The sequence below is a fragment of the Rhincodon typus genome, chromosome 20, assembly GCF_021869965.1.
Source record: "Rhincodon typus isolate 14 chromosome 20, sRhiTyp1.1, whole genome shotgun sequence".
In the NCBI taxonomy this organism is placed as follows: Eukaryota; Metazoa; Chordata; class Chondrichthyes; order Orectolobiformes; family Rhincodontidae; genus Rhincodon; species Rhincodon typus.
In genome coordinates, this window is record NC_063351.1 from 39572886 (window position 1) to 39586322 (window position 13437).

Sequence of the window (13437 nt, forward strand, 5' to 3'; positions counted from 1 at the left end):
ATGGAAATATCGTCTGGCACGGACTGATATTGATTACAAATTGATAAAGACAACTCAGCCACCCCCTGCTGTGCACTCCTCATTCCTACACCTCTTCCTTCCCCTTACACCCCACACCCATACACACCCTTCTGTAATCCTCCCCACCCCTCAGCTCCTCAATTTACCCCTTCCCACATCTGCACCTTCCTCCAGAGTGAAGACCCAGATTCTCCAGCAAGAAGAGCTCAGCCATTTGTCACTCCTTGTCATTCAGTCAGCAGCAACGTACTCACCTTTAGGGCCTGCAGGTCCTGGTGGTCCTGGGGGTCCAACAATACTCTTGCCTGTGAAATAAGGCACGGAGTAATATGGATTTAGTTAGGTTCCATATTAAAATAAAAACGTATCAGACAGACAGTGGGAAAGTGACAGCAAGGGAGCCAATGAGTCATTAGGCAAAAAGGACAATCAAGACTCCATGTAGATATCATAAATATTAATACTTTCACTCAAATTTCTCTCTGTTTGACAGAACAGAAATGGCTTCCTCTGCTTTAAGCTGGTTGCTGCCACCTGCCTTTGTATGATAACACTGTCAGAAACAGAAGAGGAGGAGGAGATAGCAAAAGGAAGAAAAAGCAGACAGGGGAAAAGCAATGAGAGGGGAAAGAGTGTTAACATAGGCAGAGAACAAGAATTACAAACTGTAAGTTTTTCAACTCATTGAATCCTCCCAAAACAGTACAGCATGGGGTTAGATACACAGTAAAGCTCCTTCCGCACTGTTCCAGGACAAGTGCAGCACAGGGGTGGATATTGTGTAAAGTTCTTGCTTTGTGCTCCCAACACAATAGTCTGAATGTTAAGCCCAGATAAACATTGCACAATCAAGTGGCGTTTAGAATGGTGAGTGTTGAACTCTGTGTCCTAATTCAAGAGGTTAGCAGAGGCTCTGTAGACTCCTGCAGCTTTCTGACATTAGCTGGCAGTGGAAGAGGGGTATTTGTTGTCAGCCATTCATATTAATGTGTACCTGATTGTCCTGGGAGCCCAGGTGGTCCGGGAGGTCCTGGTGGTCCCTGTACAACTGGATTTCCATTTGACCCTGAGAAAGAGTGAAATTAAACAGGTTTAACCTCCAGAGAGACAACAGGACAATATTCTATGTCCTAGGCACATTTGGGCAAGGCAAATACAGTGGCTGAGATCACAGATCAAACATGATCACATGGAATAGGAGAACAGGTTTAGAGTACTGAATGGTCCCCTTCTGTTATGCTGTAACAGGCTCAAGGGACAGAATGGCCTCCTCCTGTTCCAGTGTAACAGGTACAAAGGGCTAATGGCTTCATCCTGTTCTAGTGTAACAGATTCAAGGGACTGAATGACCTTTTGCTATTAAGTTCTAAGTAACTGAGTCACCACTAATCCACTCACCACTGTAGTTAATGACCTTTCCTGGTGCACCGGGTTGACCTGTAACAAAAAGTCAACACTTAGAGCATTAAAAATATCCAATCTATCAGCTCGACTACTCACATCGCTCATCTCACGGAGAATTGTGGACTAAAGTCCCAGATCAGAGATGTGAAGTTCTAATCTACCATTCACACCTAATGAAGTACTGAGGGAGCACCACACTGTCAGAGGGTCAGTACTGAGGGAGTGCTGCGCTGTCGAAAGGTCAGTACTGAGGGAGTGTCACACTGTCAGAGGGATCATCTTTCAACTGAGACTTTCACGAGAGTTCGTGTCAGGTAGCAGTCAATGATCCCATGTACCCTTGGCAATATACAGCCTTTGCCATAAACAGATCAACCAGTACCTTGCTACTGGAGATAGTAGGAACTGCAGATGCTGGAGAATCTGAGACAACAAGGTGCAGAGCTGGATGAACACAGCAGGCCAAGCAGCATCATAGGAGCAGGAAAGCTGATGTTTCGGGCCTAGACCCTTCATCAGAAATGAGGGAGGGGAAGGGGGTTCTGAAATAAATAGGGAGAGAGGGGGAGGTGGATAGAAGATGGATAGAGGAGAGGACAGGTGGAGAGGAAACAGACAGGTCAAAGAGGCGGGGATTGAGCCAGTAAAGGTGAGTGTAGGTGGGGAGGTAGGGAGGAGATAGGTCAGTCCAAGGAGGATGGACAGGTCAAGGGGGCAGGATGAGGTTAGTAGGTAGGAAATGGGGGTGCGGCTTGAGGTGGGAGGAGGGAATAGGTGGGAGGAAGAACAGGTTAGGGAGGCGGGGACGAGCTGGGCTGGTTTTGGGATGCGGTAGGGGGAGGGGAGATTTTGAAACGTGTGAAATCCCGCATGGGCCCAAGCTATGCCTGCCTCTTTGTAGGTTACGTGGAGTACCCGCATGGGCCCAAGCTATGCCTGCCTCTTTGTAGATTACGTGGAACAATCCCTCTTCCGTACCTACACTGGACCTAAACCCCACCTCTTCCTCTGTTACATTGATGACTGTATTGGTGCCTCCTCGTGCGCCCACGAGGAGCTCGAACAGTTCATCCACTTCACCAACACCTTCCACCCCAACCTTAAGTTCACCTGGACCATCTCTAACACCTCTCTCACCTTCCTGGACCTCTCTGTCTCCATCTCGGGCAACCACCTAGAAACCGATATCCATTTCACGGCCACCGACTCCCACAGCTACCTAGAATACACCTCCTCCCACCCACCTTCCTGTAAAAATGCCATCCCCTATTCCCAGTTCCTTCGCTTCCGCCGCATCTGCTCCCAGGATGAGGCATTCCACTCCCGTTCATCTCAGATGTCCTCGTTTTTCAAGGACCGCAACATCCCCACCTCAGTGGTCAAGAACGTCCTCCACTGTGTCTCCCACATTTCCCGCAACTCATCCCTCACACCCCGTCCCCGCAATAACAACCAAAAAAGAATCCCCCTCGTCCTCACGTACCACCCCACCAACATCCGGATCCAACGCATCATCCTCCGACACTTCCGCCTTCTGCAATCCGACCCCACCACCAAAGACATTTTTCCCTCCCTACCCTTATCTGCTTTCTGGAGGGACCACTCTCTCCACGATTCCCTTGTCCGCTCCACACTCCCCTCCAGCCCCACCACACCTGGCACTTTTCCCTGCAACCGCAGGAAGTGCTACACCTGCCCCCACACCTCCTCCCGCACCCCCATCCCAGGCCCCAAGAAGACTTTCCACATCAAGCAGATGTTCACCTGCACATCTGCCAATGTGGTATACTGCATCCGCTGTACCCGTTGTGGCCTCCTCTACATCGGGGAAACCAAGCGGAGGCTTGGGGACCACTTTGCAGAACTCCTACGCTCAGTTCGCAATAAACAACTGCACCTCCCAGTTGCGAACCATTTCAACTCCCCCTCCCATTCCTCAGATGACATGTCCATCCTGGGCCTCCCGCAGTGCCACAACGATGCCACCCGAAGGTTGCAGGAACAGCAATTCATATTCCGCTTGGGAACCCTGCAGCCCAATGGTATCAATGTGGACTTCACAAGCTTCAAAATCTCCCCTCCCCCTACCGCATCCCAAAACCAGCCCAGCTCATCCCCGCCTCCCTAACCTGTTCTTCCTCCCACCTATTCCCTCCTCCCACCTCAAACCGCACCCCCATTTCCTACCTACTAACCTCATCCCGCCCCCTTGACCTGTCCGTCCTCAATGGACTGACCTATCTCTTCCCGACCTCCCCACCTACACTCACCTTTACTGGCTCCATCCCCGCCTCTTTGACCTGTCTGTTTCCTCTCCACCTTTCCTCTCCTCTATCCATGTTCTATCTGCCTCCCACTCTCTCCCTATTTATTTCAGAACCCCCTTCCCCTCCCTCATTTCTGATGAAGGGTCTAGGCCTGAAACGTCAGCCTTCCTGCTCCTCTGATGCTGCTTGGCCTGCTGTGTTCATCCAGCTCTGCACCTTGTTATCTCAATTACCTTGCTACTATTGGATTTGTTGTGCTCAAAGATGAGTGCTGATTTTGTCTCTATAATAGTGAGTACTGTTTAAGGTGCTTCATTTGTTGTAAAGCACTTTTGGACATCCTGAGATCGTATTGGTACTACAGAAATGGCAAGCTTTATTTTACTTTGTTACCTCACACCTCACACTGGAAGCCAAGTTTCCATTTCCCTTAGCAGCTGAATAGCTCTAAGCAGGATGCTGGGTGACAAGGTCCAGTTGCCTTGCCGGCATTCATTCAGCTGATCAGACAGTGTATTGAAACATCATATTTGGGAAGGAGCTCCTAACTAGGTACTCTACGATGCAGCCTCTGTTACTCACCAGGGGGGCCTGCAATTCCTGGTAGTCCTGGTAAACCTCGAGCTCCTGGTTCACCTGATGGCAAAAAACAAGAGATTATCTAATTATTCATCCATCCCCCAAATTGCCCTTCCCCTATTGCCCCTCCTGCGATTTACACCTTTCCGACAGGTTCACCTCTCCTCCCCATCACCCCTTCCCTCATTCCAATACCTGTCCTCCACTCCATCTCTCTACGATTTCTTCCCTCATTCAAATCCCACTCACCTCAATCCCCCTCCTGTTTACCTCAATAACCCTCCTACTCTCCTCAATACCCCTCCCCACTCATCACAATCCCCCTCCCTCACCCCAATCTTCCTTCCACTCATCCCAATTCCCCCTACTTCACTCATCCCAATCCCCTTCCTCACTCACCCCAATCTCCCTGACACTCATCCCAATTCCCCCTACCTCACTCACCCAACTCCCGCTCACTCACATACCCCAATCTCCCTTCCACTCATCCTAATTCCCTTCCCTCACTCACCTCAAACCCCCTACCTCACTCATTCCAATATCCTTCCCCCACTTGCCTCAATACCCCTCCCCCATTCTCCCTCAGCCCTCCCCCACTCGTCCTCATTCCCTCTCCCTCACTGAAGCCCGCTCTACCCATCAGGGACATTTACCTCGGAGGCCACGGCGACCATCAGCTCCTTGAGAACCTGAGAAAGGAGCAGAGGACAATTGAGAAGCCCATCCCACTGCAGCACCGCCTGCCATTCCCAGCACCCCACACCAAGATGCCATGAAACACCTTGCAGCACCCCCTGATCCTCCTCAAATCCCCTTAAACCCAAAATTCCAAAAATCCCCCACTAAAATCACCCAATAATCCCCACACGCCAGAAACCCCATTGTATCCCCAATTGTATGCTTAGTACATACTGTTCCCTGGTATTGGGTCACTAACCCCAGCAACAACCTGAGGGGGTAGGGGGTCACACAGACACTTCCTGTAGACTCTGACAGTGTCTAACTCAGACACCCCAATGCTGTCACAGTCAGACAGGCAGGATATTTTATTTTAGTATAGATCATGGGTCCATGACATAGATCAATGAATTCTCTTCCTGGTCAGGAAGAATTAGCACAGACCCTGTGCTTTTTCTTCTATTCAGGATGGCAGCTAAGAGGTCAGGGCATCAGACAAGAGGATGAAAAAGAGGAAGGGGAGGAGGGAAGCTGAGGTAAATGAAGGGGTCATGATTACAGGGGGCTTTCATAGCAGCTAGGTTGTGAATAACAGAGAGAGACTGGCAGAGGGTAAAGGAAGGAAGGAATGAGAGTTTAAGTGCGTGGAGTGTGGCCTGATTACTCACCAGTTGATCCCTTCTGTCCTGGTTCTCCTGCGACACCAGGCAGCCCTCGAGGACCTTGTTCACCTGCAGGGAGCCCAGGAAAGGCAATTAATGTGGATGAAAATCATCTGACTTTGTTCTTGCTCTGATTGTAAGAAGCCGTGCTCTATTGTTGGGATCACTTTGGACCAGGAGAGAGAGAGGGGTTCCAGCCACTGAGGCTGTCCCCTTTCAGTTATCACCTCACTCACAGCACAGAGAATGAATGTTGATGGGACAGCCCACTGGCCACTCAGAAATAAATTGTCATTACCGTCTCCATTGTAATTGTTCTGCTATTGGCTATTAAATTATTGCCAAAGTTCTTAGATTTCTTACAGTTGGGAATCATTCACTTGGGTCTACTGAGTCTATTTATTTTCTAATTTGCTGTGTAAGTAATACACAGGAGGGCAAGGTGCCAGTTAACCAGTGACAAGATTGGATATGATGAATATGTCCAGTTAGTGCTGCCGCCCTTGTTCACAGCGGATCCCTCACCCACTAACCACAAGGTCATTAAAGGAGGGGAGGTCACTGCACAATTGTGTTGCTGTTACACTTTCTAACTGTGGGATTTGGATTTCTGTTGAAACATTCCAACCTCTGTCCTGTTTTTTACACCAGCTCAAAGCATTGCCTGTAAATGGAATCTGACATCATCATATTTATGACTCAGGAGCAGTTCAACTTAGGAAAGTTTCATTAGTGCTTGGAAATACTGTGGACAAAGCCACATCACTGAGTTCATTCGAATAAAAGAAAGAACTGTGAATGTTAGAAATCTGAAACAAAACAGAAATTGCTGGAGCATTCAGCAGGTCTGGCAGCATTTGTGCAGGGAAAATAGAGTTAACGCTATGGCAGAAGAAGAGACATACTAGACTTGAAACATTAACTTTGCTTTCTCTCCACTGATGCTGCTTGACCTGATGAGTTTCTCTAGTAATTTCTATTTTTGTTACTGAGTTCATTAGACTCTGTGTATTTCATAATGAAAGTTTCCCTGTTAAAAAAACAGCTACTTACCCTGTAAACCACGAGCACCTCTCTCTCCTGCATCACCTGAAACAAACACAAGGGAATAATCATAAAACATAAAAACAAAAATCATCAAGAATATAGGCTTGAGATTGAGGCTCGATATTGGAATGCAATCAGTGCAAGCAGTGAAAGGCATTCTTTACTGTAACATTACCTTTAGGTCCAGGAAGGCCACTCAATCCTCTTTCACCTGGAAGGAAAGGCAAAAGCTATGTTGAAAATGTCGGGGAATGGCTAGAAACACATCAATAGAATAAGTGTCACTATGTAATGGACAGAATGACACAGGTATCATAGAAACAGGGGACATTCAAGAAAGGCTGCATTTTTGACATCAGAAAATGAGCATGAGGGAAACAAGCCTGTCTCCCTGTGACTGGGGTTGCTATTACAAGCCACAAACTGAGGAAAACATAATGGCGATGTGATGCATTGACCTGTGTGATCAGCAAATGTTACAGCACAGGAGGAGGCCGTTCATCGAACAAACTATCCATTTTCCCAATCTATTCCCCTTAGCCATGCAAATTTTTCTTCCTTCAAACATTTATCCAATTTCCTTTTGAAATCTGTTTCCACCTTCCAGGCATCCAACTTTCCAACAATTCTGCATTTCTTGGTTTTGAATGGAATTTAGACAGGCATGCTACAAATTCAAAAACAAGTCTGTAAAATACTAAAAAATTAATTCGTGCATTTGGCCCAGTTAAAGTTGTGGCAATAGTTTGTTCACATGGTTTTTCAGATGATGAATGGATCTTGACAATGAAAAAATTTGGAGGAATTGTGGTAGAAACATTTGCAAGTGGTCATTTACTGACTTTGTACTTATTTTCTTACAGGTGAAATCTTACCTTTAGAGTCTTCCTTGTCCATTCATAAATAAACAATTCCCATCTCATTGACAAATCAACGATTGGACGTTCCTGAGAGCTTACCTTTAGGGCCTGGAAGTCCAGAGTCACCTTTGAACCCTTGTGATCCTGGATGACCTACAGAGACAGAATAATCTTGGATTAATTATCACAAATTACAAATAATCCCATTCACATTCTTCTCCTGCCAGATTCTTACTTCTCAAATTCATCAGTTTCTGTGAAGTGACAGATCTGTGCAACGGTACAGAGTTGGCCTCATGCTCAGACACTACACAGTAAGAAACTGGAGACATGTGTCTATGGTAGAGACACAGATTTCTCATTGAAAGTTTATGGATCATGGTAGACAGGTACTTCCTTGACCCACACCTACTTAGGTAGCTCCTGGCTAAAAGGGATGGTCCATTTGAGAGGCAACATGAAATGTTGCAGGTGTTGTTGTCATTAAACCAAACTTTCTCACAGAAGAAAGAGGAACTTGCATTTACGATGGATCTTCCACATTCTCAAAATGACCTAAAGTTCATTACAGCTAATGAATGACTAGTGCTACAATGACTGTTGTATTGGAAATCTCCACAAACCATAATCAATAATCTGTTTCCGGGGGAACATTGGCAAAGACTTGGAGAATTCCAAGTTCCAATGCTGGTCTTCAAACATTGCCACTGACCATCGGAGAGAGAATATTCAGAACTGTTAGAGTGTTTGTCTATCTTTGTAAATACACAATGAATTAAAAGCACTGGCAAGTTTAGAATCTGTTCCACAATTCATAGCCACTGTGGGACACTACCAATGGTGGCAGACACTCTGCTGTGCATGGTTCCACCTTCACTCTGTACCACATTGAAAGATTCTTACTGATAAAAAAGGTCAACACTAAAATGTCTCACCAGAAAATGAGAAAATCTAGTTACCTTGAGAACCAGGCATTCCAGTGGCACCTGTGGGAAAGAGAGAGGTTGAGATAGCTCACACTGCGTCTGAAACTGGCAGATTGAAGAAATTGCTGATTGGTGGAAATTAACCTTGAGACTTCAACATGACCGGAAATTTGCAATCTCACTGGATGATCCTAACTAGAGTATGCTGCAATTGAGTGAATCACAGAATCCCTACAGTACAGAAAGAGTCCAATCGGCCTACTGAGTCTTCACCAATCCTCTGAAGAGTATCCCACCCAGATCCACCCTCCTAACCCTATCCCCATGACCCCACATTTCCCATGGCCATTCTACCTAGCCTGTACATCCCTGGACACTACACTGCAATTTAGCATGGCCAATCCACCTAACCTGCATATCTTTGGACTGTGGGAGGAAGCCCACGTAGATATGGGGAAAACCTTCCAACTCCACACAGATAGTCACCCGAGGCTGGCGTTGAGCCTGGGTCCCTGGTGCTGTGAAGTAACCACTAGAGTGGAGTATGTTTCTATTTGAATGACAATTAAGTTATTCAGAAAGCACAACATATTCCTCAATCCCTTTATCCATCACATGTTTGTCCAGCTTCCCACATTGACACTCTTCACCTCAATCACTTCTTGTGTCAACCAGTTCCACATTCAAGCTCTGTCAGGGTAAAGAAGTTTCTCCTGAATCCCTCCTGGATTTTTTTGTGACTATTCAACATTTATGAATCCTAGTTTTGGTCTCGCCCACAGTTGAAAACGTCTTCCCTACATTTGCTGAACTAAATGCTTGAATAAAAGTAAAGGCCTCTCAACCCTTCCCCATTCCCAGTCTTCCCTTCTCTCAGAAAAGTGTCCCAAACTGTTAAATCTTACCTCACTCAATTCCAGTATTATTTTTGTCAACTAGTTTTGTACCTTCTCAAGAATCTTTTTGTATAATACAGAGAGCAAACTGTTCACGTAAACTGGTAAATACTGAGGTGAGATAATTATTTGATATTTCTGCATTTCACAGTTGTTACCATTAAGTTTATCATGATCTCTCAGTAGCTCTGGTCTGTTGTGATGGTTAATTGGTTATTGGCTTTGTGTCTGTAGAATATTTCACTATTTATTTTTATATTCTTGATAATGTGTTTTTCTTTTTACCTTCTTAATTTGTCTGCAACTTCTTTCCTGACTCCTTTTTGTACTCCTTTTTGTTATCCCTTGCATAATTGTTTCTGTATCAAACAAGATTTCCAATACAAATGGTGGGTTCAGTTGCATAGGGTTCCAACCTCTCTCAGAGATGCATCACCTGGACTGAGTGATCAATTAAACCTTCACATTTACCTTTCGTTCCTGGTAGTCCTGGGAGGCCAGGTAGACCTGGTTCACCTGAAAAGCAAAACAACATTTCTTTTTATGCTGAGCACAAATAACGATACAGAATAGAATCACATGACATCCTAAGTTTTGACCTTCAACAACAAAGGAAAAAGTCAAGGTCATTGGAATCCAGTGGATCAGGAGGTTTGGGAATTCCAAAGGAATGGATTAATGGAAGGCAGGAAATGCATGTTCCTTTCTTGGCTCATTCTCAAAATACAAATTTTCTGCTCCACATCCTTCATGTGTAGTACTGTCAGTAAGACAGTAAGTCACCAGAAACTGTCAGGTTGCTGCAGAGTTCTTGACACATTAGGGCTAGTTACCTCATGAAACATGGCAAAGGTGTGAATCAAGGAATTGCCCAATGACTGCACAACCCCTGGCAGGGTCAATGACAGAGGCCATAGTCACACACTTGCAAAACCATTCCCTATAGCATTCTGGCTCTGTGCCAACAAATAGAAGACAGTAGAGAGGATTGCCAGCTCTGACAGCGATAGTATGATTTAGGCATGGGGAGCCTATTTCCTGTTCCTCTAACTGTAGTGACCTGGCTGAAACAACACAGTTCAGTCTGACAGTCTGAAACCTGACACCCTCCTGTGACCCGGTAACAAACTGAACTGTATTCTTAGCCATAGACTCAAAGTATTTAGGAGCAAAGCAAATTATTATTCAACATCAGCCGAAATATCTTCCTACCTCGCTCTCCTTTCGTAAATGACCCAGAATCACCTGAAGCTCCCTTCGCCCCTTTCTCTCCACGTTCACCTGAAATTGAACAAGAAACAAATCAATGATCATTGATCCTGTCCTAACATTTGTCAGTAATGCCCCCTGTTTGTCATTCATCAATAAATATCCCCTGTTTCCTCATTGTCAATAACTCCTCCATCCCTATGATGCTGTAATCAATAACTGGCTCTTACCCGCGTCTCCTTTCGGTCCTCTTTGACCGTCATGTCCAGGGGCTCCATGAGGACCCATTGGACCTGTACAGAAATATTAAAATTAATAGACACATGAGTCTTCCATTATTTTACAATCCATACACAGAATATTTGTTAAAGTTTCTTATTACTGGCCTATAATGGGGTCATAAGAAAAGACAGTTTGAGTTATAAGGAGAGGCAGGATAGGCTGGGACTTTTTTCAGTGGAGCATAGGAGATTGAGAGGTGACCTTATAGAGGTTTACAAAATCACGTGGGGTATAGATAAGGTGAATGGCAGGTGCCTTTTCCCTAGGGTGGGGGATTTTAAGACTAGGAGGCATATTTTTAAGATGAGAAGAGAAAGATTTAAAAAAGACATGACAGGCAATTTTTTTTTACACAGAAAGTGTGTGGAATGAACTTCCAGGAGAAGTGCTGGATGTCTGGATGTGGCTACAGTTACAATGTTTATAAGTCATTTAGATAAGGGAATATTTGGAGGGATATGGGTCAAGTGCAGACAGGTGGGACTAGTTTTGTTTGGGATTATGAATGGCATGGACTGGTTGGACCAAAGGGTCTGTTTTTGTGCTGTATGAATCTATAACTCTACAACATTACAAATAGGACCAGAATTAGACCAATTGGCTCCTTGAGCCTTCTTGATCATTTAATACGATCATGACTCATCTTGGGCTTCAATTCCACTTTGCCACTCGCTCCCAATTTCCCATATTTCCTGAGAGACCAAAAATCTGTCTATTCCAGCCTTAAATCTATTTGATGATGGAGCATCCACAGCCTCTGGATAACGACTCCCAAAGGCTCACAAGCTTTGAGTGAAGATATTCTCCCCATCTGAGGATAAGGAACCGATCATTTTGGGACTGAGGCTTGTGCCCTTCTTTTAGATTATCCAAGGGAGACAACATTTCAGTGTTGACTCTGTGAAAGCCCTTCAGAATCTTATATGTTTCAGTGGGATCACTGATCATTCTTCTGAACTCCAGAGAATATTGACTCAATTTATTCAGCATCTCATCACAGGACAAAGCTGTCATCCCATCACAGGACAAACCGTCATTCCAGGCAACTTTGCTTCACTGCCTCAAAGAAAAGGATATCTTTCCTTAAGTGTGTAGGCTAAACCTACACACTGTATTCAGATGTGGTCTCACTAAACCCCTACATAATTGCAGTAAGACTTTTTTTATTCCTGTATCCCAATCCCCTACATAGAGTTTAACAAGTCATCTGCTTTTCTAATTGCTTGCAGTACCTGCATATTGGCTTTTAGTGTTCCTCGGACGAACACACCCACTGCATTTTGCTTTTTTAAAATTTTTCCTATCAAAATGAAAAACTTTGAACTTCTTCACATTATGTTCCATCTACCACCTTGTTACCCGTTTGCGTAGTCTGTCTGTATCTCCTTGCAGCCTCTGTGTCCTCCACACGGCTTACATTCCCACTTAGCTGTATATTTGGTCAGAAACCCTGGATACGTTACTCTGTTTCTTGGCCTCAGTTATTAATAGAGATTGTAAAAAGCTACGTCCCTGAGCCCACTGAGCAAATAGGAGTTGGGGGCAGAAAGGCTCACTGACCAATAGGAGCTGGAGTCACAGGAGATGAAAATTCTGCAACAAACGCCTCTTGGATTTTGTGTTTTACCATTTTTCAGCCTTACCCTGATATTTCTATCAACAAACCATGTTTATACCGATCTTATCCCACAAAGAGAAAAGGAATTAGAGAATCTGTTACCACGATACTGAAACTCTATGATTCTTAACTTTCTAAAACAGCATACAGTACAAAAATGAGGGTGTGATGCTGAACCTGCTTCAGCCCTGGCTGAAGGATTGTGTGCAGACAGGAACAATGTCAAGGGCTGGGAAAAGGTGAAGAGGAGATTTACTAGAATGGTACCAGGGATGAGGGAGTTCAACTCATGTGGAGAGACTGAGCTTGTTCTCCTTAGGGCAGAGAAAGGAGATTTCATCGGAATGTTCAAAATCATGAGGGGCCCAGATGGAATAGACAAGGACAAACTTATTCCACTGACAGGAGGGTCAGTGAGAGAGGACACAGATGTGATAATGATTAGCAAAATAACCAGAGGCAAAATCTGAGGGCGCTGCCTCAAAGTGAGAAGTTTGAGATTTGTGGTTTCAGAGAAGGTGAGTGGTACGATTGAGAGATAAGGGAAGGAGCTGAGTGGAGTTAATTTCTGAAAAGAATGGGGCCAATTGGTCATTTAATATTCCTGAGACTTCTCTGTTCTTATGAACACACCTCAATCTGATAGAATAATGCAAAGAATATACATCACTGTGACACAAATTAAAGTTACCTGGCATTCCAGGAAATCCTTGATCACCTGTAAATAATATAACAGGAACAGGTTAACGGAAGTGTTAACAAAATTTCAGAGACTGGACAGACCACAGAAAGGAAGAAAGTGGAAGAGATGAGGAAGACAGACTCAAATGTGAAACAGAGAGACAGAGAGAGAGAGACAGAAAGGCAGAAAGAGAGAACAAGAGAGACAGAGCAAGGGAGAGACTCAGAAACAGAGAGAGAGAGATAAAAGCAGCGTGAGACACAGACAGAGAGATCAAAGTGGGGCCGAGAGAGAGAGTTGGATACA

General features: G+C 44.9%; 1 protein-coding gene across 2 annotated transcripts in view; it reads right to left on the bottom strand.

The window, feature by feature from the left end:
• col17a1a (collagen, type XVII, alpha 1a) overlaps positions 1-13437 on the bottom strand; it is an 81341-nt gene that overhangs the window by 32186 nt on the left and 35718 nt on the right. For both annotated transcript variants that reach the window (XM_048608870.1, XM_048608869.1), the window contains 14 exons: positions 13141-13167; positions 10780-10842; positions 10553-10621; positions 9812-9856; positions 8478-8504; positions 7618-7671; positions 6834-6869; positions 6665-6700; positions 5618-5680; positions 4925-4960; positions 4275-4328; positions 1420-1458; positions 1016-1087; positions 276-326 (listed from right to left, as the gene is read on the bottom strand). In XM_048608870.1, coding sequence (XP_048464827.1) covers positions 276-326; positions 1016-1087; positions 1420-1458; positions 4275-4328; positions 4925-4960; positions 5618-5680; positions 6665-6700; positions 6834-6869; positions 7618-7671; positions 8478-8504; positions 9812-9856; positions 10553-10621; positions 10780-10842; positions 13141-13167 — 672 coding nt within the window. The remainder of the gene's footprint in view (positions 1-275; positions 327-1015; positions 1088-1419; positions 1459-4274; positions 4329-4924; positions 4961-5617; positions 5681-6664; positions 6701-6833; positions 6870-7617; positions 7672-8477; positions 8505-9811; positions 9857-10552; positions 10622-10779; positions 10843-13140; positions 13168-13437) is intronic.